The sequence below is a fragment of the Balaenoptera physalus genome (assembly GCF_965194825.1).
Source record: "Balaenoptera physalus genome assembly, chromosome: 7".
NCBI classification, from domain to species: Eukaryota; Metazoa; Chordata; class Mammalia; order Artiodactyla; family Balaenopteridae; genus Balaenoptera; species Balaenoptera physalus.
The window spans coordinates 6,405,517-6,432,636 of NC_138886.1; the positions used below are offsets into that span (position 1 = coordinate 6,405,517).

The window sequence follows — 27,120 nt, forward strand, 5'->3', positions numbered from 1 at the left end:
AAATTCAGGTTAGACAAGAAAATTTCACAAGTACAACAAAGCATTCTGTAGCATACCAAAGTTTGTATAATGTCTGACCAAACCAGTTTGCTCATAAATCTCTTCCATTATAGGTAATCTATTTAGTTTAATATTTATGATTCTTATAGAGAAAATAAACATACTGCACACATTAAAAAAAGTGTTTTTCATTTACCTTTGCATTAGCACTTAAAAAACACATTTCTATTTCAAGATGTATATTAGCCATAAAAAGGAACAAAATTGGAACAACATTGGAACAAAAGGAACAACATCTCATTTGTAGAGATGTGGATGGACCTAGAGACTGTCATACAGAGTGAAGTAAGCCAGAAAGAGAAAAACAAATATCGTATATTAACGCATATATGTGGAATCTAGAAAAATGGTACAGATGAACCTATTTGTAGGGCAGCAATAGAGACATAGATGTAGAGAACAGACATGTGGACACGGGGGGGAAGGGGAGGATGGGACGAATTGGGAGATTAGGTTTGACATAAATACACTACCATGTGTAAAACAGATAGCTAGTGGGAACCTCCCTGTATAGCACAGGGATCTCAGCGTGGTGCTCTGTGATGACCTAGATGCAGGGGCAGGGGGGAGGTCCACGAGGGAGGGGATATATGTACATATATAGCTGATTCACTTCATTGTACGGTAGAAACTAACACAACACTGTAAAGCAATTTTACTCCAATAAAAAAAAAATTCTAATATAACAGCAGCAAAATAAAACCCTGCAATTACAAAAGTGCTAAACGGGAATCTACAATTATTTTCTTTTTTTAAATTAATTAATTAATTAATTTCTTTATGGCTGCGTTGGGTCTTGATTGCTGGGCGCGGGTTTTCTCTAGTTGCGGGGAGCGGGGGCTACTCATTGTTGCCGTGCGCGGGCTTCAGTAGTTGCGGCTCGCGGGCTTCAGTAGTTGTGGCTCACGGGCTTAGTTGCTCTGCGGCATGTGGGATCTTCCTGGACCAGGGCTCGAACCCATGTCCCCTGCATTGGCAGCCAGATTCTTAACCGCTGCACCACCAGGGAAGTCCCTTAAGTTATTTTCATGTTTACAACTATGATTCTGAAATAAATACTACTTCTAAGCAGCTCTGTTATCAGCTTTTTAGGTTTGGTTTAAAAACATACACATAATTGCTAGGAGGTTTATAATGTTGTATTCCGTTCCTGAAAGCGTTCCTCAAAAGCCAACCAGCCCTCAAAACAGTACTCAGTCCACAAGGCAGTCAGAAAGAGTTAAATTAACTGAGGTAAATAAGAGTCCTACATTACATCAAAAGCATATGATATTCTGCAGCAACTAACTGGGAGCATTTCAGGATTGGTTGGCGTGTTGTCCTCTTTAGAAGTAATTTCATCAGAAGAGTTTAAGAAGGTGGACATTGGGGACTTCCCTGTGGTCCAGTGGTAAAGAATCCACCTTACAATGCAGGGGACCGCAGGTTCGATCCCTGGTCGGGGAACTAAGATCCCACATGCCGCGGGGCAACTAAGCCTACGCGCCACAACTACTGAGCTTGTGCGCCTCAGCAAGAGAGCCTGCGTGCCACAAACTACAGAGCCCACGCGCCCTGGAGCCTGCGTGCCACAACTAGAGAAGAGAAAACCCACGCACCACAACTAGACAAGAGAAAACCCACGCACCACAACTAGACAAGAGAAAACCCACGCACCACAACTAGAGAGAAGCCCGCGCACCCCAGTGAAGATACCCCATGCCGCAACTAAGACCTGACGCAGTCAAAAAGAAATTAAATAAATAAATTAATAATACATAAATCTTAAAAAAAAAATAAGGTGGACATTGTACCACTACCAAGTGCATTTAAAAGTGACATGTTTCTTCTGTGCTAATTTGACTTCCCTGAATGACCTAGCTAGTGAACTAGTCACGGTAACTTGGTCACCAGGCAAACCAAGCCTGCAAGAAAGGACGCCAGTGTTCAAATTACCATGTTATTGTCTGACCCAGTTTATTTTCAACATAAACATAAATCTCAATATGAGATGTCTAACTAAAGCAAGCACCGCCAAGAAGACCAAGACAGCATCTCCTGTTCCAAGGTTTAGGTTTTGCCCAGAATTCTCGGTAGGTGGAATAGCCCACACCAAGAGTCATTGCTCCCATAACAAAGCCTTGGGCTGCCACACGCATGTGGATCAAATAAACAGACATTTTAGTATTTCCCCTGCTCTTCAATCTATGTAATCCATATGCAACGATAGCTGCAAAAACCTGCCATTCCAATGGGGACAAATGGTGCCTCTCTAGCTTTCTGGATAAGTTTAGATACTTGATCTTCATCATATGAAGAAAGAGAAACATCTGTGTCGCTTGGCATAGTGATTGAAGAATCTTCAGACAACGACAAGACATCTCAGGCTCCAAATGGCTTCAAAAAGGTTTTCTGGTGGTTTTTAAAATTATTTATTTATTTATTTATTTATTTTTGGCTGTGTTGGGTCTTCGTTTCTGTGCGAGGGCTTTCTCCAGTTGCAGCAAGCGGGGGCCACTCTTCATCGCAGTGCGCAGGCCTCTCACTATCGTGGCCTCTCTTGTTGCGGAGCACAGGTTCCAGATGCGCAGCCTCAGTAGTTGTGGCTCACGGGCCTAGTTGCTCCACGCCATGTGGGATCTTCCCAGATCGGGGCACGAACCCATGTCCCCTGCATCGGCAGGCAGATTCTCAACCACTGCGCCACCAGGGAAGCCCCGGTGGGGTTTTTTATGTTTGTTTTTGTTTTGTTTTGTTTTGTTTGGCCACACCACGTGGCTTGTAGGATCTTAGTTCCCTGACCAGGGATTGAACCCGGGCTGTGGCAGTGAAAGCCTGGAATCCTAACCACTAGGCCACCAGGGAACTCCTGTTATCTCTCTATCCTGAGTGTAGAGGTGAGGTTTTGTACAAATGAGGAAGAGCAAAGTGGCATGACCCCCACCCTCTCGCTTGCCCCACGTCCGAGCTTTGGATACAAAATGACTTGTCTTTCTGTTTGAGGGTAAGTAAAAATCAGCCTTCCTATAGATTCTCATGTCTTCTTGTCTTTTTATAGAGTGTGTTGATGGTATCTAGAAAACAAGTCACAGTACGTCTTATACACATCACCAGCCATTAGAGGTGTAAATATTTGCTTGTTCTTGACAAGCATCTGCCCATCTGCCCAGGCTCCCACGGTGAGAGTCCCCTGGTTTCTGACCTGTTCTGTAAGTTTGATCCTAGGGATGGTAGGTTGGTGCATATGCAAAAAATAAAATAAAAGAAAAAAGGAGGAAAAGATTCAATATCTCTTCCCATTTGCACTTCCTTCCCACATTTATAACGAATAATACCTTCACATCATTTAGGGGATACTTGCTAATAATCCTGATTGAAAAGCCACTTTAGGGAACTATACTCAATATTTTGTAATAACCTATAAGGGAAAAGAATCTGGAAAAAAAAGTTAGATATGTATATGTATAACTGAATCACTTTGCTGTACACCTGAAACTAACACAACATTGTAAATCAACTGTACTCCAGTTAAAAAAAAGAAAAGAACAGCTACTTTTTATTCTCTCACCTATATTCTCACTGAGGGAATTAAGTGAATCATCATTAATAGCGATTTGAACTTAAAAGATAACTTGAGATTTTGTGCTCTATAAGTAGGCCAAATTGTAGTCCTACATAAATTTAGTTATATTGAAGCTGGGGTTAAAACTTGGTTGTGCAAAAAATAAACAAACAAACTTGGTAAGGCAGTCAGTTTAAGTACATGCAAAAGAAAAGTGGGTTTTGATTTTTTTTTTAATCTCTGGGAGAGCAACTCCTGAAAAATAGATCATTTTATAAACATTGTTGCAGTATGTTGAAAAGAGGAACACATATGATGAACTTTGTTCTAGTTTTATATTAAAAATATACTTTATGAAATAAAACTTTTTGTACTTTTTATAAATAAAAGTCTTTGTACATTTTATAACATCTGGGACCAAATATAAAAGGGTTTATAAATGTATTATAAACCTCCTGCTGTTTACTAAGTGAGCACTTATATTTTGCACAGGAGTAACAAGTTATGACTCAAATATCTGAAATGACATTTTATAGGTTGTTGACAGACTCTCTCTAATTGTTTGATATCATGCAGAAAAGTTTCTCTGTCACTTGGGTTGTGGCCATGGAACTTGGTTAACGTTTGAAACCCCAGAGCAGCGCTTGCTGGTAATAAGGCAAATCACATTCAACCGCTCACTTCACCTCTGTTTATTGAGCATTTACTGTGTACAAGGAAATATTCTAGGTATAGCAATGAGGATAAAGTGATGAACAACACATCAAAAACATCTGTTCTCATGCAACTTACATTTTGTGCAGGAGGAACAGAAAATAAAAGGTTTTGAGCAGAGGTGGCATGATCTGGAAAAGGTTGGATTTTTGTTTGTTTTCGGTTTTGTTTTTTTTTAAATAATCAATCCAAAAAGGCAAGAAAGGAGAGAAAAAAATATTAATATATAGAATAGGCAGGACAAATCAAAAGCACAAAATAGAGTGGAAGATTTAAACTTCCAAGCACACTAGACACCCCGGATTCCAATCTGGTTCCACCTGTTTCTTTTGCACACTTTGGACAAGATTCTTAACCTCTTAGTACCTCGGTTTCCTCACCTTGAAAAGGGAGTTAATATGCCTGTCTATGACGATTAAGTGTGTCAGGGTATGTCAGGTGCTGAGGACAGTACCTGGCTTATTGTGTTTGTAAAATAAAATGAATCAGTATGTTAAATGTGAACAGACTACATGTTCCAACTAAAAGAGATTTTCAGATTGGACAAAAAACTAAAACCCACATGTATGCTAGTTACAAAAGACACGTCCAGCTCCTAAAGTGCAGAAAGGTTGAAAGTAAAGACTGGAAAAAGATGGGGCTTCCCTGGTGGCGCAGTGGTTAAGAATCTGCCTGCCAATGCAGGGGTCAGGGGTTCGAATCCTGGTCTGGGAAGGTCCCACGTGGCGTGGAGCAACTAAGCGCATGTGCCACAACTACTGAGCCTGTGCTCTAGAGCCTGCGAGACACAGCTACTGAAGCCCACATGCCTAGAGCCCGTGCTCCGCAACAAGAGAAGCCACTGTAATGAGAAGCCTGCGCGCAGCAACGAAGACCCAATGCAGCCAAAAAATAATTAATTAATTAATTAATTTTTTAAAAAAAAGAATGGAAAAAGACAGACCGTGCAGGTACCGACCAGAAGGAAAACTGGTGTGAGAAGACTGACTTTCAGGCCAAAAAACACCCCAAACTATTCAGCTCAAAAGGATCAACTTCATAAAATAAATGATTCAAATAACAAATAGCTCAATTCACCAAGAAGACATACAATTTTAAATCTGTAGAACCATAATAGCATCACCTCAAAATATAGAAAAGGTTATGCTATCAACCTTCTGACATAAGTACAAGAAATACAAATACATCATTATAGTGGGAGATTTTTAATGCACTTTTCTCGGTAATTGATAGAATAGATTAGCAGAGAGTCAGGATAGAGGATTTGAACAATATAATTAACAAAACTGACCTAATACACAGATATCCAATAACTGCATGCTACACATTCTTTTCAAGCACACATAGAACATTTCCAAAAATTGGGCATATCCTGGTTGTATAAAATGAATCTCAACAAACATCAAAGGATAGACATCATTCCAGGTATGTTCTCTGAAGGCTGCAATTAAGCTGGATATCAATAACAAAAATTTAGGAATTAAGAAATGTGGCTCTCAACTAACACAGCATTGTAAAACAACTATACCCCATTAAAAAATAAAATAAAATAAAATGTGGCTCTCCGCATTGGCTCAGTTATAGCAAGAAGCCTGCTCAGTCAAGTTAGAAAGGCTCCCCACCCTTGTTATCTATCACTCTGGCATGACATCAGGAAGAATCCTGTTAAGTTGGTTTAGCAGGAATCACTCCATTCACCTTTCATTTTCCATCCACTGAGTCCCTCATTCCGCTCATTGGCTAAAAATCCCCAGCTATCTTTACTGTATTAGGAATTGAACCCAGCTCTAAACTGAGGTGTCTTTTCCCCGACTGCAATTGTTTTTTGTTTGTTGTGTTTTTTAAATAAAATCTGTTTTTACTGCTTAAAAAAAAAAAGAGAAAGAAATGTGGCTCTAAGTAACACATAGATTAAGGAAGAAGTCATCATAGATACTAGAAAATATATGGAACAGAACTGAGCCTTAACCTTAATGTACATTCTCCATCTCCGTTTTTGGGATGTCACTAAAGCCATGCTTATAAAAGGAAATTTAAAGCTTCCAATACATATTAGAAACAAAGAAGGCTGCAAATCAATGAGCTAAGCATCCATCTCAAGAAGTTAGAAAAAGAGTAGCAAATTGAACCAAAGAAAATAGAAGAAAGGAAACGATAAAGGAAAGAGTATCAATTAATGAAATAGAAAGAATCACACATTCAACAGAGAGGATGAACAGAGCCAAAAGTTGGTTCCTTGAAATGATTAACAAAATTGAAAAACCTGCAGAGATTGATTAGGAGAGACCTGGGCAAGAGGAATGGGAGATAGTGATTTTAAACAACTCTTTTGAGAAGTTTTGCAGAGAAATAAGGTACTGGAGGTACAGGCCATGAAGTCAAGAGAAGACTTGTGTACATGTGGATGGCCTTGCAGTTTGTTGTAGGGACACTTATTCATGTAACAAACACTTAGTGAGCATCTATAGTGCGCCAGGCGTCGTCCGGTCACTGGGGGTTTATCATGTTCATAAAGGGCTTGAGCCCAGAGAGCTCCTCGGAGAGCTGCTGTTCTAGGTGGGAGAGGCAGACAATAAACAATAAGCATAATAACAAGTCATATAATGTTGGGAAGAGACACATGCAGTGGAAATAAAAGAAAGTAGAGCGAGGTAAGTGGGCTGGGAGGGCAAGTGGGTGGAGGGCTCCCGTGGAGACGTGGTCTTAGGGAAGAACAGAGGGTTCCTTGTGCCCGCCAAGGGGCAACATGGGCTCAGAGGCAAGGGGGCAGGTGGAGGGGTAGTGAGGACTTGTGGAAATTCTCTTCCACTTATTTCTGTTTTTTTTTTTTTTTTTTTGGCTGTGTTGGGTCTTCGTTTCTGTGCGAGGGCTTTCTCTAGTTGCGGCAAGCAGGGGCCACTCTTCATCGCGGTGCGCGGGCCTCTCACTGTCGCGGCCTCTCGTTGTGGAGCACAGGCTCCAGATGCGCAGGCTCAGTAGTTGTGGTGCACGGGCTTAGTTGCCCCGCGGCATGTGGGATCCTCCCAGACCAGGGCTTGAACCCGTGTCCCCTGCATCGGCAGGCAGACTCCCAACCACTGCGCCACCAGGGAAGCCCCTATTTCTGTATTTTTGATTAAACTATTTCCCATGACTCAAAATACAGTTTGTGTTGTTGGTCTTATGCTGGGTGATTGGTGTAGAGTTTCTTTTGCTGAAGCTCATTAAAGTTAGCCCCTCACCCTCGGCAGGGAGTCATTTGCTCTAAATTTAACTCGAATGCTTCTGAAGTCCCTTGAAGCCAGGGTTCCAGTTAGCAGAGCTCTCTGGTCCTAGAAACAACCTTCAGAGAGCTGCTACGGGCGGCCTTCCAGACAGGATTGCAGGAGGGGTGTGGGATCTTGCAGTGTGTAGCTTTAAGGCTCTGTTGCCCACCTGTCACGGATCCCGACTGTGGGCTCCGTTTCTTAATAGTTGAAATCGTTGAAATCGAACTGTTTAACTTAATCTTTAAAATTCCCAAAGCAATGACCTGCGCTTCTTCATGAGGTAAACATTGCAGCCCACGAGACCCATGGTTTACATGCAAAACATGTACATGGAAATATTGGGGTTTTGTCTCTTGTTATGTAGGGCAAAGCGATGTGCAGGATTAATTTATGTTTCTTACTCGCTAAAGACAAGAGGGAGATTTCGTTCCGAAAAGGCAACTGGAATTTAAATACGGGTCTCTGGATCATACCGACCTTGGTAGCAGAATCCTTACAGAGACGTTTTGGAAGGGAGGCTGACCCAGTATCCCCCTCCAATCCACACCGCGGTGCAGTCTCGCCACGCCCTCATTCCCGTAGTTTTCATGGTGGTGGGAGAATATGACTGGCTGACGACAGCATTAACCTTTACCACGTTCTGCCCCTTCTCCTTTTCAGAGATGCCATCACAAAAATGAAAGATGTCTACCTAAAGAATCCGCAAATGGGAGACCCCGCCAGTTTGGATCACAAATTAGCAGAAGTCAGCCAAAATATAGAAAAACTGAGACTGGAGGCCCAGAAATTTGAGGTAGGAAAAAGCTGTTGTGGAAAAGCTTTGTTGGAAAAAAAAAAGAAATAGAAGTGGGTGGAGGGGTCACGAGACGCATATGGTTGTAAATCGCCAGCGTTTCTTTCCCTGCGAGAGATGCAGCTGGAAAAATCAGGTGTCTCATGAGTTATGATAAAAGGAAAAAGACACTGTCACCCACTGGGTGTTCAGCTTTTCAGCATATCCTATTTTAATGGTGTCCCTTAAAAGGGACACTATTTAAGGTTATATTTGTATACAGTGTTCGTTTTGTTTTTTTTTTCATCTAAGTGTTTCACTTAAGTTGTTCTGCTTCATCTCCTGTTGACAGTGGGTATAACTGGGAATATACAGTCGTCCATCATCTCAGTGAATCAAAAAGATAATTTTTAAAAGACCATTGATATTTGTAATTTTCATGTAGTGTCTTTGCCTGGCTTTGGTATCAGTGTAAAAATTTTCAAAATATATTCTGGGTGCAAATTCCTTTTCAGATCTATGATTTACAAATATTTTCTCCCATTCTGTGGATTGTTTTTTTACTCTCTTCAAGGTGTCCTTTGAAACACAAAAGTTTTATTTATGTTTTTATTTTTTTGGCCACGCCACACGGCTTGCAGGATCTTGGTTCCCCGACCAGGGATTGAACCCGGGCCACGGCAGTTAAAGCACCGAGTCCTAAGCACTGGACCGCCAGGGAAGTCCCCAAAAGTCTTAATTTTGATGGAATCAATTTTTTTTTCTTCTATCACTTGTGCTTTTGGTGTCATAGCTAAGTTACCAGTGCCTAATCCAAGATCACAAACATTTATGCTTATGTTTTCTTCTAAGTTTTATAGTTTTAGCTTTTACATTTAGGTCTATGGTTCATTTTGAGTTAATTTTTGTATATGGTTAAAGGTAGAGGTCCACCTTCATTCTTTTTTATGTTGTCCCGGTACCATTTGTTGAAAAGACCTTTTCCTCCTTGAATTGTCTTGGCCCCTTTGTCGCAAATCAATTGATCATAAGTACAAGGGTTTACTTCTGGGGGGGAAAAACCATTGAAATATGTTACTGTTCTTTCAAAGGATCCATTATCAAAAGATGATATATGTGAAAACCAGTAGGAAACACAGATAAGAAATGAAAAAGAAACACAAATAATAAATCTTTTAAGGAGGGAGTGGGGCACTCAAAAGCTGTGGACAGAAGGCTTCTTTTTCCCCTCGAAATGTAAAGACTACAGAGCCTGGAAAAATAAATTAGTAACTGAGCATTCCAACCAGAATAGATTATTTCTAGCCATAAAAGGTCAAATATGGTTTTTTTCATTCTTTCTAGAATCTGTCAATAAGGTATTAGCATTTGAGATTTTAGAACCTAGAAATGTCCTTTGCTGATCATTTTGATTCTTTTGCCTCTTTTACACTATTTCAAATGTTGCTGAAGATACTTTGATCTACTTTGATTTCCTATGTATGAGTTTTATTCACTATTTAAAAAAAGAAAAATGTTACACTCCTTAACAAAAATGGGAAGTGTGGCTTTCAAACTGAGTCATGGCTTAAGTGTGGCAGGACCCTCATGTTTCCCAGTGTGACCTCATGGTCACAGAATTTTGGGAACCAGAAGGAACTAGAAGTGACTTAACCAAAATCACACAGCTGCTTAAAAAGCCCAGGAGTGTAACAGAGGCCAGTGTCTTTCTGCCACATTATGAGCAGTGGCTAAATATAAGTTTGCCTGTACTTCTCCAACTTTGCCTTCGAGTACATTTATACAGTCAAGGCACACAAACTGGAGACTCTGCCCCCAGGGGGTCCTTCTCCAGTCTGCTTCAATGACCAACGAGCAGCCCAGATTTGGGGCCTGAAGCCTGCATGGTCAGGCCCTCAGCTGAGCTCAGACCAGAGTCTTTCATGGCTTCTGTTCGCAGGCCTGGCTGGCCGAGGTTGAAGGCAGACTCCCAGCACGCAGCGAACAGGCCCGTCGGCAGAGTGGCATGTACGATGTGCAGAACCCCCCGGCCGTCAACAGCTGTGCACAGGATCGGGAGAGGTACAGTATCTGTACGGCGCCTGCTTTTTTTTGGCTTCGTATTTATTTCTCAATTCTGGAATCAGAGACGAGCACAAGGTACTTGTTAGATCCCAAGCGTCTGTGATGATTGGCCTGTGATGTTTCCCATGGTGCAGGTGTCTAGTTCCCCGTGGATGGTGCCCGAGCCTGCGGGGTGATTGAAGATGGTCCTAGTTACAACCGTCGGGAGATGGGGACGGGGGCGGGTTGCAAGCACTTTGCTCTCGCGGGGGCTGAATTCGAGTCCTCGCTGGGGTCAGTGGCTATAGTTGCTGTGTGTTTTGCTTTCTTGAGCAGCCCGGATGGCAGTTACACGGAGGAGCAGAGTCAGGAGAGTGAGGTCAAGGTGCTGGCCACGGATTTCGACGATGAGTTTGATGATGAGGAGTCCCTCCCTGCCATAGGGACGTGTAAAGCTCTCTACACGTTCGAAGGTAACACTGCGTGTCACCTGATTTCCCCACTTTTTGGGAACTGTCTGAGTCACTCTTCTCTTTCTGTGATCAGGCTTTCTTTTGAAGTCGTCCAGAACTTTCCCTCATTGCTCTTTTGCTCTGCTCGTGGTATTTGTGATTATGATTATGATCTGGTCGATGGCTGTATATTTTACCTTTGGGTCTGTACTTTTGAACAACTTTGAGTGAGCTTAATTGCAGCAGATAGTATGGAATAATGATTATTTCATCCACTCATTCAATACTTATAGAACTTCTGTCTTGTAAAGACCCCTGAAAGGGTGGGAGGCAGATGGTATGTTCTGGCATCCACCTTTGGAGGAAATAAAGCAGACACACGTAGAGAGAGGGCTGCCTGCAATATTCACCAGAGGAGGGCTACAGAGTGATGGGGGATTCACGCGAGGATGAGGTCACTTCCTTAAGGGAATTTGGAGAACTCTCCGTGCTGAAGTGTTTCAGAGGCACGGGCACTGCCAAGCATGGAGCGAGGAAGGCATGGGGATCGTATGGCTGGCGCTCAGATGTCTTAGGTGGTAAGATGAGGGTGTAGGCGGTGCCAGTGGGGGGTATGGGTAACAGAAACGTCTGGATTTTATTTGGCAAATGTCGAGAAGCTACTGAAAGTATTTGAGCAGGTTGTTGACACAAGCAGAGCTGTACCTTGAGACATTTATTGTCGTATGTGTAGGATCAGTTAGAAGACAGGGAAATTGGTTAGAAAGACTAGCCTAGTGTTTCCTAAACTGATGAACCTTGAAACGGCATCTTGCAGGATGCTGATAAGGATGATGTGAAAGAAGCAATCAGAGCTCAGATCATTTTCAGAAGCCCTGGGATAAATGAATTTCTTTACTGTAGGACTTTTTTTTTTTCTCTTGGCCACACCTCACAGCTTGCAGGATCTTAGTTCTCTGACCAGGGATTGAACCTGGGCCCCCTGCAGTGGAAGTACGGAATCCTAACCACTGGACCACCAGGGAATTCCCTTTACTCTAGGACTTTTAGAGCCTTTAATAAACTAAATATTCATTGTGACAAAATAAGAAAGAGAAGTGCCAGGTTCAATGTTCCCGGTTTTACTTCACGTCCACACCATCCCTCTCCCCGCCCCGCGCCCACAGTACCGCTATTAACAGCCCCCTAGACAGTCTGCCTTTCAGGACACTGCTTGGGCGACGGTGGCTAGTCTTTTGAAATTATCTTAGCAAATGGTGTTCGGGGCCTTGATTAGGGAATGGACGCAGAGATGCTGCAGCCAATAAACTGCTCAGACGCGTGTCTGATTGGAAGTTGGAAACAAAGAGGGGAGGAAGTCACAGATGATCCCTGAAGTTGCATTCCTGGGACGATGGAGATGTCCACTGAAATGGGAAAGTGGGAGGAGGATCTAGTTTGGGAGGAAAAACAGTGAGTCCGGGTTCACCCCTATCGCGTTCCAGGTGCCCGGGTACCATCAAGGTGAAAATGGGCTTCAGGCAGAAGGCGAAGTGGAACCTTACCTCAGACGAGAACCAGAACAGGAGAAAGAAAAGCCGGGGTGCTGTGTAAAGAGATGTAATTGACGCCATAGGAGTACCTTCAGGGAAGAGTAGAGAAGCGGACCCAAGATTTCCTCTGCGGAAAATTCCTCCTGTTCTGGGAGGGAGGAACGACAGGGCTCCCAGGAGGAGTTAGAAGAGGGTCCTAGAGAGACGCAAGGTGAGCACCTGGAAGCTTCTGTGTGGGAGGAGAGCAGAAGGGTCAGTGCATCCATCTTTTCCTACACTTGTTTCGTCGTTGCAAAGCTGTGCTCTCAACCCGGATTTGACAAGAAGCCTAAAATACTCTGATATTGCTTTTTCAGGTCAGAACGAAGGAACCATTTCAGTAGTTGAAGGAGAAACAGTGTACGTTATAGAGGAAGACAAAGGCGACGGGTGGACCCGCATCCGGAGAAATGAAGATGAAGAGGGTTATGTCCCCACTTCGTACGTCGAAGTCTATTTGGACAAAAATGCCAAAGGTGCTAAGACTTATATTTAATACAACTTAAAAAAAACCAAAAACACAAAAAACTTTAAAACATTGGAGTTGTTTCTCCCACAACTATGACTGTTACAGGCAGTTCTTCAAAAGACTGAATGGGGAGCGTCGCAGTTTCCTTTAGGGACGAGGTGGACTTTCAGGCATCTTACACCTGAATTTCCTGGGCTGGTTTTGATGATAATCAAGTTTCACTTGCTAATGACATTTCACTTGGAAAGCTGCCAGCTGCCAATTTACAACTGTGTCCTTTGAAATCCGATAAACATTTCTTCTTGGGCAGCATCTGTAGATAACCAAAAAGTTGCCTTCTAGCTTCTAATCCGTATTTCTGAATCTAAAAGTCCATGCACATCCTAGGGGTGCAGAAGACTTCAGTTCTCTTATTTATATGTAGTATCTGCCAGAAATTGAACTACCTTAGAATGTTACATTTTGTAACTTCATAAACTGAACTACGCTAGTTTGTTAAATTTTACAGTCATTCACTTCGAAGGAAGTCATCAATGAAGTACAGAATAAGTAAAGAATAAGATTGGTACCAAAAGTGTGTATATTTCCTTAAACATGTTTAAGATAATTGTTAGATCACCGTGTTTTCAGGTTATGTCTATATGATCCTAAACAACCAATTGAAATATGGAAAACTTTGGTCGACCAACCAGTTGATTTTTACATATGACTACTGATCTTCCTTCCTTCTGCCAACTGACAGAGTTGATCAGATGTGCTAGTGTTGTTTAGATAAACTTACGTAAAAACAGCGCACTTCATTCTGTTCTGTCGGAGGTTTTGTGGGAAGTGGAGCTGTATTCCGCTCATACTTGCCCAGGTGGGGCTGTGAATAGACCCTTGTAAGCAACTGCTTCTACACACAGACCCCAGCTCATCACTTTTCAAGGGTTTTTTGGTTTGTTTTTTAATCATTGGCATCTTTAAGTCCCAAAGTGTGAATTTACTGAAAACTGTTTTAGAATTTCTAGCTCGTTTTATGTTTCACCATCTTAAAAGAATCTGGGTCACATGGGGATCTGCATTTTTAAATTGGCAGGATAGGTAGTGAAATGGGTGACATGCCCAATGGCTGTGCTCATTTCTAGAATCTTCCCTGAGATCACAGAAAACCAGCTAAAAGTGAGTCAGAATAAAGGTATGGGGTTGAGATTCTCTTTTTATTTGGCTTTGAAAATTATTTATTCATGTCCTTCCTACTCTTAAATAGGAAATTAGCTCCTTGCTTCTACACTGTGGGCTCCTTTTAGAATGTCAGATCAATTTAAAGCTGATTTTAAAACTGACAGCAGCACATCAAGGGTCTACGAGCTGGCAGGAGGCATGGGTGACTGGTGCAGAATGTAGCAGAAAGCTCTCTTACATTTCCCAAGGGCCGCCAAGATGGAATTTAGTAACCTTACTTAATGACTGTCTGATTTTTAAAACACTTTTTATTTTTAAATGATTATAGAGTCTCAGGAAGTTGCAAAGATAGTACAGAAAGATCCTCTACATCCAGCTTCCCCCAGTGGTTACATCTGACACAATTGTGGTCTAATATCAAAAGCGGGAAACCGACCCTGGCCAGCCTGATTTTTTAAAAAATATAATTTTGTAATTCAGATTTCTTTTGCTTTATTATACCTTTGCTGCCGTAATATCAATAAAGCCACTCACCCTGACCCCAGACCTCTCAGGAGAATCATTTCAGTTCTTCCTTTTAACTACTGCAGCGAGAAAATCAGCTGACCATGGGGATTTAACGAGCAGTAGGGGGGTCACAGCTTTGGGCAGGTAACCAAGTGACTCCCTAAGATATTAAAACCTAACCTTTCTATCCTGTGATGAACTCATTTCCAGACTGTGAATTATTGGAGACAGCAAACTAAGCACTGAAAATGTCTTAAAATGAGGCAAGATAACATTAGTCTTTTAAAAGCCTGACTTGAAAAGTATGGCATTCCACGGAGTTGGTTGGTGTTGTTTCTTTTGTTTTTCCCCTCCTCTTTAGAGTTGTGCAAATCTGATTCAGGAAATAGCTCAGCTGGCTTTTGGGGATGGGAGGGGCGATTTGGGCACATAAATTATGATCATTATTTTAGGTTGTATGCCTCAGTACCTTTACCAGATGAATCTATGTACTAGTGACTCAACAGTGAAAGATATTTTGTAGTTTCAGGTCCATCTAGTCAATGCGCAGAGGATTAGCAAAAGTCTTGATTCCCGGAGAATCACAAATTTCCATTTCCACCCAAAGTATAATTTGTGTTCTTCCAACAGTTATCTGTTAAAATAAAAGTAGCAAAGTCTCAGCTTGTGTATAAAGTTTTCTCCTTTTGTTTAGAGATACACTTAGAGGTTAATAATGTAATGTAGAAGCCTTCCTTCCCTGCCTTGTTTATAAATCTGTTCAGCCTGCTCCATAAACACTGCCCTCCCCTTAAGCCCATCCCAGGTGGGCGGGGCTGCTGCTTTCCGATGCCCATAACTCAAAAGGAGTTGTTTTATTGTCAGTAATGCCAGTGCACTTTTGTGTGTGAGTGTGGTGTCTACCATGTGACTATTTAATAATTGCCAAAATAGTTAGACTAGAGTAAGTTCCAACTGGTCAACTGAATTGTGACTGTCCTCTTTCATGGTTTTGTTTTTGTTTTTTTTAATTGCTCTCTGTGAAACATGTCCATAACCGCCCCCCGCCCCAATAGATTTGTATATACTGCAATAGAAAAACTAAAAAGATTACTTGAATTCGTTGTTTTAATGTTTTACTCTTTTATCTGTTTGTTTTATTGGTGATTCTGATGCCTAATGACCTTTTTGTTTTTGTAACCGCTGGGGGAGCCGGAAGGACGGTTACACTGGTAGCTAGGCCCCCTGCCGGCTGATCCACACTTGAGTTTATTGTAGACACTTGGGTTCTGAGTAAGTTTTGTTTGAATATGGCCAACATGACTGTTTCTCTCTCTCCTTATCCTACAAGAAAAGAATCTGTCTGGCACCTTTTAGTTGTACCCTCGTATCTGCCTCTCTAATAAACGTTATATTTTTCTCAGTGTTGTGTATTTTAAATGATTTTTCACCTTTCCGAGAAAATTATTCTGTGTAATCCGAGTATTTAACTCTTTCGTCTTTAATAATGGGGAATATTCTAGCCAAATGCTTTTCAAAAAATCCTGCCCTTTCCCCCTTTTATATGATGACACCTTCTCTGTTTCTCACCCTGTGTTCACCTCCGGGCTTGTGGAGTCTGCCTCCTGTTTCTCTTCTGTCCCCTCAAGATGAAGAACTTTCACTGTTTATTGCTGAGTAAACGCTGAGCGACAGGTTTTCCTTTTCACCAAAGATGTTGCCTTTTACTGCCAAGGAACTGAGAGTGTCAGTCGGAGAGGGAACCAGGCCTTTGGGCTTCCGGCATCATTCTGGGAAGCTGGTTTCTTTCTCTGTCTCAGAACTCAATTTATGAGAAAGATGAGTTCGGGTGCCTGGGTGCATCATCTCCTGGGCGGCTCCTCTTACCCCTGAAGGAAAGACTAGCTGCTCTGATTGCAGATGAAACCGTGAAAGTTCCTTATCTCAGACTCGCCCTGTGGTAACCCATTGCTCTAAAAATGCTCCCTCCCCCACCCCTTCCCAGGGCAGTGCACTTTGCACTGAGGAGCGGAGTGCCCGCCCCTGACCTGCTGCCAGACACTCTAACAGCCTTTTCCTCTCTCTGTCTTTTGTGTTGTAGATTCCTAAAGATGGTTCCGGGAGCCAGAGCCTCGGGAGAGCCTTCCCAGGAGAAACCCTTCGGTCTGCTTGTCCCCACAGGCCTGGGTGCCCGCCAGCGCCTTGGGGCTCTGCTGGTGTGTGGCCCTCGGAACCTAAGCCTGAAGCAACATCCATCCCCACGTGCAGCTGCTTGCCTTTTTCTTTCTTTTCTTTTTACAGCATGTTCCTCGTAGCCTGGTTCCTCCCCTGGCCCAGCCTGGCTGCCTCTCGCGGGGAGGTCTGTCCCTGTCTCGGTCCCCGTCCAACTCGGGGCCACAGAAGGCGGCTTGATGCGTGGTCCCTCCTTCCCGGGCCTCGGCCCTCAGCCCACCTGGCGCATCCCGGCCCGTCCACAATTCACACTGTGCCTTTCGTGAAAACTTTGCCACTGGTCTCCTGGGGAGACGAACCGAATCTGAACAAGGAGGGTCAGGCCTGCACCAGCTGGACTGAGCGCCCAAATGTCATTCACGTGTCCCCGTGTCCTTTACGTTAGAAAATACTCATCTTCTCCCAAGTCCATTGGGTATTTGGTGGTCCTTTCCTGACTGTGCGTCCTCACCTCATACTAAACAACTGGCCCTTGAAACGTTTCACAGCCTGAGAGTGTCCGTGGTGGGCACTGGGGCATGTACACGCACACTCACATACACACACGTACACACATTTTTGTTTGGGGCCCTGTCTTCAGTGGCCTGGAAAAGTCCACAGCGAAAGTCAAATTCCAGCTCTTGGGCCAGCCCAGCTGTCCTGCCTGGGTCCACCTTTCATGGGGTCAAGGAAGGCCCCAGCCCCCCCTTCTCCCCGTTGGCCACCTGTTAACGAGAACTGCAGATCGTGAACGAGGGTCTCACCTCGGCATTAGCTCATTGCCAAGCGAAGACTCTCCCCTTTCCATGAAGTCCAAGATCCGCATCTTAGGATTCTAGTGCTTTCATCACCAAAGACCCTGTGCTTCTTGTGGTCCATCAAGTGATCCTGTGGCTACAGCTTCCACGTTTTCCCACCTGCTCTCCAGGCCAAGCGGAATTAATCAAGTTTGTTTTTTGAGCTAAATTTCCTTCCTCTTATGGATCTTTGAGGAAGACATGAGGTCATGTACCCTGTGGTCACTCATGCCTTAGAGCAGCAGAGCTTCTCTACTTATTCGGTGCAGAAACAGCCCAGAGAAATCACTGGCTGTGAGTTTCTGCGAGCGAGGATGCCGTCAGAAGCCCAAGGGTGCCACCAGCATCTTTCCTCTCTGGTTTGGCTTTTGGTAACTAGGAGGTCACCCTGAGCGTCTTCATTGCTTCTCAACACTTATGAATCAAGACAAGGAAATCTTACAGGAGCCGAAGGGACAAGGACAGAAAGGACAGGTCCTGAGGGTTGGGCCTTTGTTCAGTGGTAGGAAAACGGTTCCTCTCGGCAAACCAGGGTTGACCACACACCAGCCTCTGAGAGTGGCTCAGTCAACCCTTGGTGACAAGAAACCCTGAGGGAGCAAATACCAAGGGCAAGCAGGGGAAGAGGAAGTGGCTTCAGGTTTGAGCAAGCGTGAGACACCCCCTCACTCTTTCTTCCCCGGAGCGAGCCTCTGCAGCTGTGGGCGTCTGGGGGCCGCTCCGTTAACACCCAAGGGGCGGCCCCATTGTCACATGCTCCTGAGTCTCATGAGAGGACCGTCTTGGCAGATGACGGTGAAGCCAGGATGCCAAAGGGCGAGAAGAGTCAGGGCCTCACCCGTGTCCCTGCAGACCAGCAGGTGCGTGGTTCCTACGGACAGTCCCAGTGGCAGGGTGACCGGGTGTCTCCAGCAACTTCTGAATCTCACCCAAGTCAAGCTGCCCACTCTTCACTCTACAAGGCTGCTAAACATATTTTTAAAATCTGATTTTAGAGCCTTGGGAATGCATGTGCATTGCATCTTTCGTATTAGGGGGTCAGGATAGATTAATTTCTTACAACCTAGGGGAAAAGGCATAAACTGCAGTAATTTGTTCTTTTAATGTCTGTTAAACCCAATATAGAATATGCTGGTATCCTCTTGTATCCCCTGTGCCTTTTTTTTTCTCTGCACCACCTGTGTCCAAAAAAGAATGGATAATGAGTGCTTTTCAATGTTAACCTTGGTGTTTGCTTCTCTGACAGTCTGTGTGGCTATGGGGAAAGCGCAATGCTGTACCAGCTGGGCTTAGTAAAGGAAATAAGTTATTATAGGATAGTTGAGGTATATCATTTACTCTGGGAATCCGACTGTGAAATCATCTATATATTATTATAGAGCAGTTCGCATAGAGTAGAAACGTGGAATTTCCCATGTGCTTCTTTCTCAGCCTTCCCTCGTATCCACTGCCCGTCATTTCTCCACCAATGCTAGAATATTGTTGTGCCGTAAGAATAACTCATTTTTAAAGAAGCTACCCTGAAAATAACTTAAACAAAATGAAAGAGAGGAACTTGTTGTTTACCCAATTTTTCCTTTGCAGGATAGGAAAAAAGAAACAGGCATGGAAAGCTGTAATGGGATTTTCCTTCGGGTTTGTATCACGATCATCTGGAAGCTTTTGGGTGCAAGCAGGGTGCCTGTCCAGCAGTAGCATAGAGGCCTCTAATGCCTTTTGGTAACGTCTGTAATTACTGGGGGAAAGTTTACTGAACATGAAAAAGTTATGTTGATGCTAAGTATTTTTCCAGAAATGTCGACTTCATACTTCCTAATGGCTCTGCCTCCTGTGCTTAGATCAAAAAACTTTAAAAAGTGATCCAAGATTTTATTTTAACCTGGTGTCGAGCACCTTTAAACTTCTTGGTTTATCTGTGTGTGTTGCACTAATTCTAAACTTTGGAGGCATTTCAGTGTTGTAAACGGCCCATTGCCATTGTAAAGGTTATGGAATTGCCCATTTGTCTCTGGAGATGGAATTAAACCAAATAAAGTGCTTCCATTGGAAGGCTTATATTGACCTTGTAACTATATGTTAATCCTCTAAATGTTAAATAAAAGTGTAACTTCTGGCACGGTATCGCGGGACTGTTCTGTTGCACAAAGAGGCGACCCGGGTCACAGAAGCAGTCAGAGTCCCCTGGGCTGGGGGCTGGGCTCCCACCTGCATGTCACTGATTTACTGTGTCAACCCGGTGCCATCTGCTTGGGGAGGGGCCAGGGAGCTCCAAATTCCAGCCCCGCCCACTGGGGGAAGCTGTCGGAGACCTCAGTGCTGTAGGATTCCGTTGATTCAGTGCAGGGATTTGGGGAGGCTCCTTAGGTCCAGGCCATTTTTCGTGCATGCAAATTCAGCTGGCAGCTACTCTGGGGTTTCGGGGACCCTACTGTGGGGACTGAGGGGCCAGGAAATCGCAGCGGGTTTGCGTTTCATTGGCGGTCTGGTGTCACGAGTGCTCAAGCCCACCCTCTCCTTGGCAGCTTGGCTGGAATAATCACTGGTTTCTGTGACGCCGCGGACAGTGTGCAGCGTTTAAGGGTGAGGGCCTCGTGCCTGCACCAAGCGGCTGCATGCAGCAGGAGGGAGGCCCTTTCCACACCCAGCGTTGAAACTCTCACCCCAGGCTTTGGGGGGAAGACTGGTTCGTGCCCACACCTCTTTGTTTCCTAAGGCTCTTCAGAGCCGATTTAGGAAAACAGTTGTTGAGGGAGTGAAATATTAAGTGAGCAGGGCGGCCTGCCTAATGCCGAGTGCCACTCACTCGCTGAGGGGTGGGAGGTGAGGCCACCCCTAAGAGGTCAGGCCTCACTGCAGCCGCGGCCTCCTCCCACAGATGCGTGTGACTGGCCTTTCATGCAAGAGCTTCGCCATGTTCTCAGCAACGTCTGCTGCCGTCGGTGCTGGGGAGGATGGCGTCGGGGAGCCAAGGCCTCCAAACAATCAAGTCGGGGTTCTCAGGAAGAGAGGGGATGGTCAAGGGAACTAGGTGGCTCTATCACTGTCCTACTGAGGTCCTCTTGTCCAGGTTGTCAGCAAAAGGTCAATCTGGGAAGAACGTCTCCAGCATGTTCTTTCTGGGCTTTTATCATATTTGGGGACTAGTCTCTAACGGTCGGTAAGAGACAGAATGGCTCCCTCTGTCTCACGTAGAACCTTCCCCCCTGCAGGACCCCGCCATCGTGAGGGGCTGGGAGCTGGGTCTGAATGGGGCGCGTGTCCCCACCTCCCTGGGCCTCAGCTTCCCCGGTAGTGGGGTGAGGACAGGAGACCTCTGGGAAAACACTTGGTGGACGCCACCTCCACAGCCGTTCTTAGCTGTCAGCTCGGATTCCGAGCTCCCTCCCGGCTCCGTGATGGAGCCTGTGTTATTCTGATTCGGGGACAGAGTTCACGGCTGGCAGCTCTGTGACCTTACGCTGCGCTCGCGGGTCTGAAACACTGAACCGCCTCCCAGCTTGGCCCGTCTTTACTCACCTACCTGGTTCAAGCGTTCGGGGAGGTGACGCCTCACCCCATCGCACACGGAAACCAGCGGCGGCAACGCAGTACGTGCTGCGGGCAGTTAGCTGGTTTCCCGGTGTGCTCCCGAAGGCAGCCTCTGTAAGCGCACAAACCCCTGACTCAGACCCGTCGGTCAGGCTCCTCCGGTGGGGCTGGGGATCTCAGCATCCGCCCTGCTTGGCCCCGCCTCTCCCCGCTCCCCACCTGCCGGCCACGCCCAGGCCACGCCCCCCGCCGCCGCCGCCGCGCAGAGGCGCTGGCGACCCCTAGTGGGAGAGAAGCCGGCGGGCGAGGAGGGAAGGACGAGGGTCCCCAGCAGGGTGACCAGGAAGGAAATGGAAGTGGGCAGAGGCAGGGGGATTCGAGTATGCCGTCACTTTTTTAACTGAAGCAAAAGAGATCTCTGGAATTGTGCGATCCACGGGACAGCAAGAGATGGCTGGTGCGGGTCTGAGTGAGGGCCCACCTGGCCTGGACGGGGCCTCTCTTCCTCTTCCCTGGCCTCTGCTGGCCTTTTCTGAGAACGGGAGGCATAAGCCTTGTTGCCAGCGCCCTCTGAGACCAGGGATTAAAGTGCAAACGCTGCAAACGGCACTTCGCAGCCTCTGAGAGTGTCAGGAGCCGTTTCTCCGGAGCTGCGTGCGTTCGGCCCTGACTTAAACGCTGTCTCTGTCCAGACGGTACAGTGAGTGCCATTTACTTAAATGACCTCCCATTAGCTGGAGACGTCGCTGGGCCACAGAAGGTACAGCAGAAACTGAGAACGGCCCCCAACGTGGCTTTGTCCTCAGAGCGAAGGGACCAAAAGCCGCGGGAGGAAACGGGGATTTCCTCATTTTCCTCTGTTGGGCCCCGGAAGCAGCGGGGGCGGGAGGGTCCCCTGGGTGCTGCGGCATTCTGCCCCGGGGGCCTCGTGCCCCTCACGGGGTGCACATCCTCCCACACGCCGGGCCAAGAGCCCTGCCCGCAGTTCGGGCTCTCCAGACAGCCCTCATCTGGGCTGCTCGCTGGTGGCAGGTCCAAGGAAGGCCTGGAGGCTGCGTCCCAACACGTCCCTGGGGCAGCCTTCCAGGACACACTTTGTCCAAAATGTGGACGGCTCTTTTTCACAGCTTTTCCCAAGGGCATCAATTTCCTCTGCACCCTGTGCCTTTGCTACGATCAACGGGGCCTCTCTCTGCTGTAGGTAAAGGTGTCGTAGGGAAGAGAGCCAGAGGGAGGTATTCTAAAACACCTTTTGCTTCCCCAGGGGCTCTCTGGGGCTCAAAATGAAGTCGTGAAAGACTCGCAGGATAATTTACGTTTGCACATAATTCCAACTCGAACGAAGGTAGGAAGCTATACTTCTGGGGTGGCTGCACCTTGCAAATGTTTTTTGTTTTGTTTTTTTCCCCGCCACACCGCGCAGCATGTGGGATCCTAGTTCCCCCACCAGGGATTGAACCCGTGCCCCCTGCCTTGGAAGCGCGGAGTCTTATCTACTGGACCACCAGGGAATGTACTTTCTGATGCAGCTTTGTCAGCAGAAGCACAGACAGGTGGAAAGGCCTGCAGACACAGGTGGCAGTTGGCCTACAAACTCCCCAGTCTGCCGGCTGGCTTGTGACTCTAAAAGGTGTCGCTGGAGCGAGGCCCGGGCCAGCCTGGAGGAGGAGCCCGACCACGGGATGGCACGTGGGAGAGAGAACACAGAGGCGGCCTCCCCTGCCGCCCAGCACTGCCTGTCTCCGCTCGTCTGTGAATGGAGGTGAACAATCACACGCTCCTGTCCTGTCTTCACATGCCAGCATCTCAGTGTGGCTGAGCCACTGAAAAGCCTGGTATTTCAAGGGAAAGTATAGAGGAAACATCTTAAGGCCAACTGGTACCTACCTCTCTCTCTCACCTTCCTGTAGTACATACAACAAATGAATGTCTCCAAACCTCCGGATCAAGCAACCCTCCAGACAAAACTTTCCCATTCCCATCTTCCATGTTCAACAGGAAAAGCCAATCACAAAATCTGTACCATGGGATCCAACATTCGAATGTGAGCAAAGCTAAAATGACGCTCAGACACACACGTATGTGGTGAAACTATAAAGAAAAGTGAGGGCTGAAGGAAACGCAGGGAAGGAGCGTCCTCGGGGGTGGGCAGGGGGGCGGTGATCCGGAGGCCCCGAAGGGGCTTCAGTGGAGCTGGTTAACAGTCCTACCTAGGGGCGGTACCTGTCACCTGTTTTATCACTCTGTGTTGAACGTGTCTCTGCACATGCACGTCTGATGGGATTTCACAAGTAAATGTTTAAAGTCATACATAAAATCTCAAGTTCTTCTCTCCCCTCCAAACCCCCAAAGCATAAACAGAACCAACCAAAACCACAGAGACTATAAACGACTAGCATCACTAAATGTGAGGGAGCTCCCGATGCCAGACACCAGCAACCACGATGCTGTGACGGAGGTGCCAACGTCAGCCGTCAGGGGAGGAAAGGGAAAGGGTACCCCCAGTGCAGCCCTCGCAGGGTCCAGGGAGGGGGACCCCTGCTCCGAGGCTGCTCTGAGCAGCCGGCAGGCACCGAGTCCGTGGTGTGACGCCAGTAGGCGAGCGGCCTGTGGGCCGTGCTGGCCTCATCCCCCGACCACATCTGGCCCCCCTCCTCTGGGGCCGGGGCTGGTTCCAGGAAAGGAGAGACACAGGCCGAAGGGTTTTTAAAGCAGCTCGGCCTCCACTTCCTCCTGAAGCCTCCGGATGCGCTGGCTCTCGGGGAGCCATGCAAAGCCCCCCGTGGTGTCTGGTCATTTGTCACATTAATTTTTTTGTTTTGTTTTGATGGTCCATTGTATTTATTTTGCTTCTGAACAATGACAATCTGAAAGTTCCTCTGAGATCATGATTTATCTCAGCGTCCTTTTTACGATTTATATTTTTCTTAAGTAACTGAGACTAAACAAATGCCTTCATTTTAGAAATGTTAGTAATATTGTCATCTAGAAACAGGTAAAAATATTGCTCCTGCATTGACATTAGTTAGCACAGCCATCTTCAAGCAGTACTTTAAAATTTAATTCCTGTTCATAGGACAATAAAAACGCTAGGCAAGAGACAATTTTTCAATATCACTACTGCAATGTAATATGTATAAACCAGATGGTTTAAGCCATGAAACAAATGCAGACTTTCTTTTCCCTGGAATATAAACAGGATTCTAGGCTTACTCTATTCAGTAATAAGAGTTTAAGTGATTTTTTTTCAAAGCCCTGAAAAGAAAAAATACTCTTTATCTTCATCGTCTGTAACATTGTTTTGTGTATCTGGTTTTCAGTACCAGAAGGCTGTAAACTTTGCATTCGCAATCTAACACAATAAAAGCTTTCTAAGCATTTGAAATAGAGTGAAATATTAATTCTTGTCTGATATCACTGGGTTGTACTATACATAGTTCCATATAAGTTAAACAAGAAATCTGACCCTTCTAAAAATGCTTACATGTAAAGAGGAGGGTTTAAATAAGAAATAAACATCAAGGTCTGTCATGATTAAGCTCCATTCTAAAAAAGCACCAACAGATTACAATAAGGGTGACATGATTTTCATTTTTAAGTTCAGTGAAAACTGCATATACTGTTTTTACTCTTAAACACAAGTGGTTTATACCGTTTCAGGGCTGCTAGCCCCAAGAAAGACATGAACATAGAAAGGTCTTGTCCAACTTCAGTATTATTTCTGTAGTATATGTGAATAAAATCCAACCACTGCTTGGGCAACCTTAGGAGAAAGCAAGCCTAAGAGATGAAGACATCTACACCTTTTAATTATACTGTTACCTTATAAAAATGTGAAGTTCAACATTTGTTTCCCTAAAAGCAAAGCACTAAACAGTCTCCAGTACAGTAACCTAGCTAATAGTTAAGATGTGTTTAAAATGTATGCAGGACCTTTAAGGCTAGAACACATCAAGGAGTTTTTCTGAATTACGTATATTCAAATGATGGTGTTATAATTCAAGCTGAACAACAACAACAAAATCTTGATAAAACAGGAAATGGGAGAAATAAAAACTGGTTTCTGAACCAAATGTGTACCATCTCACAGTAGAGTGAATCACTGGGAAACGTAGGCATGGAGTAGATAAGCTCCATGTGAAGAAAGCTGCATACAGGAATTCAAAAGAGTTACAGTACACACTCCTTGTTTTTTTGTTTTTTAAATATATAGGCTCAAAAAACTGTTTTCTCAGGTTTTTTTAATAGCACATCTTTTGGGGCTTCCCTGGTGGCACAGTGGTTAAGAATCTGCCTGCCAATGCAGGGGACACGGGTTTGAGCCCGGGTCCAGGAAGATCCCACATGCCGCGGAACAACCGAGCCCGTGCGCCACAACTACTGAGCCTGCGCTCTAGAGCCCACGAGCCACAACTCCTGAGCCCTCGCTCCTAGAGCCCGTGCTCCGCAACAAGAGAAGCCATTGCAGTGAGAAGCCCGTGCACTGCAACGAAGAGTAGCCCCCGCTCGCCACAACTAGAGAAAGCCCGTGCGCAGCAACGAAGACCCAACGCAGCCAAAAATAAATAAATAAATAAATTTATATATTTTTTTAAAAAAAGCACATCTTTTTAAAATAAATTCTCACTTTTCATTCCAGAAAATGTAAGAAGCAGTTAGCAAGAATTCATGCAAACAGGTTTCTCTAAGGCCATGAAATGGTTTGCTAAGTTGCACTGTTTTATTCAAGTAAAAAGCCCTTCTAGAATAAGGGGTCTGTAAAGGAAGCCAATCACCCTCAACTCCAGGGCCTGCACACTTGTAAAGATCTCTATCACTCTGAAAGCCAAAAGGGAGCGTGCTCGTTTGAGCGTTAGCAATATGGTTTCTATCTACGTTTTAAAAAATCTAATGCATGTTAAGTTTTTCTGGCAGATTCTTTTTGTATGTTACAAAACGACAAAGCAAAAGCTTAGAATAAGAATCCTTTTTTCTTAGAAAGGTCAAACATTAATCACCGTGGCTCCACCGCCCTCCCCCATGACGCTCCCCCACGGCAGCCAGCTTCCCTCTCCCTCCAGTAACAGAATTAACTGCGGCGGGTGCAGAGACGAGAGCATGGGCTGTGGGGAACGTTACATATTTATTATGACATTCTGAGCACAAACGAGACGGCGCAGACGTGGGGCGAGATTACAACCTGCACAGCGGAGTCTACGTCACAAACAGTGCAACATGCAACCGCCGGGCTCTGCAGGGGGGTCGCCACTGGCGGCAGCAGCAACTTCCAAAGGACTGTGGCAAATGTCCAGAAATTCCAACAGTGGCTTGTTCTTTGATCTTATGCTGCCTCGGTGGAGAAGGAAACAGATCGGGGTGAAACGAGATCACACAAGTGAGTGACACGTGAGAGCTTCAGGGGCTCCGCCAGAACCGCCTGCTGGAAGTTCCACTGACATCTGCTTCTATGGAGGCTGAAGGCCACGGTATCTGGGGGGTTTGGTCCCGGGACCCCTCTCCCACCCCCCATTCGCTTTGGTCCTGACGAGGTGAGCACGGGCCACGGCTGTTTCGTCCAGGGGCTTCAGTGCCACCTCGCTGTGCTCGGAGGTCCCAGCCCCCCAGCAGTGGCCTCGCTCAGCATCCAGAAGGCGCACTTCCGGGACCCACGCGTACGAGCCGGTCCAGGGCCGCCCCTCCCTGGGCCAGGGGCCCTGTGCAGCTCAGTGCTGGGGAGAAATGTCAGCCCCCCGGGGAAGCTGCAGCAGCAGCAAACATAGCAACGCGAGGTATTTCTGTTTCATCATCTGGGTCCCTGACAGGGGCAAATGACATCCAATCCACAGGGCCAGCTCAGCAGCACAGGATGCAAGGGGACCAGCTGCCTCCAGAAATGATCCCCACTGACAGAAAGCCAACCCCGCCCTCGGGTCCCAATCGCAAACGTGTCCAGAGTCATTAGTCTGCAGGAAAAACATCGAGAGCCGCCCAGGATTCAGGAGACTTGCGTGACGACCGGGAGGGGCGGGGGCGAAGCGGGGCCTCGGGAGGACCTGGCCCAGGGACCAGCGGCAGCACCCTGCTC

At 45.8% G+C, this 27,120-nt stretch overlaps 1 protein-coding gene, 1 long non-coding RNA gene and 1 pseudogene across 14 annotated transcripts in view; 1 reads left to right on the top strand and 2 right to left on the bottom strand.

Moving 5' to 3' along the window:
- FNBP1 (formin binding protein 1) overlaps window positions 1-19,641 on the top strand; it is a 141,659-nt gene extending 122,018 nt beyond the window's left edge. For 6 of the 11 annotated variants that reach the window (XM_082468166.1, XM_082468174.1, XM_082468168.1 and 3 more), the window contains 4 exons: window positions 8,224-8,356; window positions 10,275-10,396; window positions 10,712-10,851; window positions 12,719-15,943. In XM_082468166.1, the coding sequence (XP_082324292.1) occupies window positions 8,224-8,356; window positions 10,275-10,396; window positions 10,712-10,851; window positions 12,719-12,897 (574 nt within the window). In that variant the 3' untranslated portion in view covers window positions 12,898-15,943. Of the gene's footprint in view, window positions 1-8,223; window positions 8,357-10,274; window positions 10,397-10,711; window positions 10,852-12,718; window positions 15,944-16,621 lie in introns of those variants that run through there. The other 5 variants (XM_082468170.1, XM_082468173.1, XM_082468175.1 and 2 more) reach the window with 2 other exon arrangements.
- Window positions 939-8,213, bottom strand: LOC309663774 (HIG1 domain family member 1A, mitochondrial pseudogene; annotated as a pseudogene). The gene has a single exon. The product of its transcript is annotated as an HIG1 domain family member 1A, mitochondrial pseudogene (transcript).
- Window positions 14,325-27,110, bottom strand: LOC309663782. Of its 2 annotated transcripts, none has more exons than XR_014265460.1 (2): window positions 21,049-27,110; window positions 14,325-15,175 (listed from the first exon to the last, which is right to left on the bottom strand). It is a non-coding gene; the product is annotated as an uncharacterized lncRNA (long non-coding RNA). The 2 variants fall into 2 exon arrangements; XR_014265461.1 differs by lacking the exon at window positions 21,049-27,110 and adding an exon at window positions 16,111-16,615.
- Window positions 27,111-27,120: the final 10 nt, after the last annotated feature.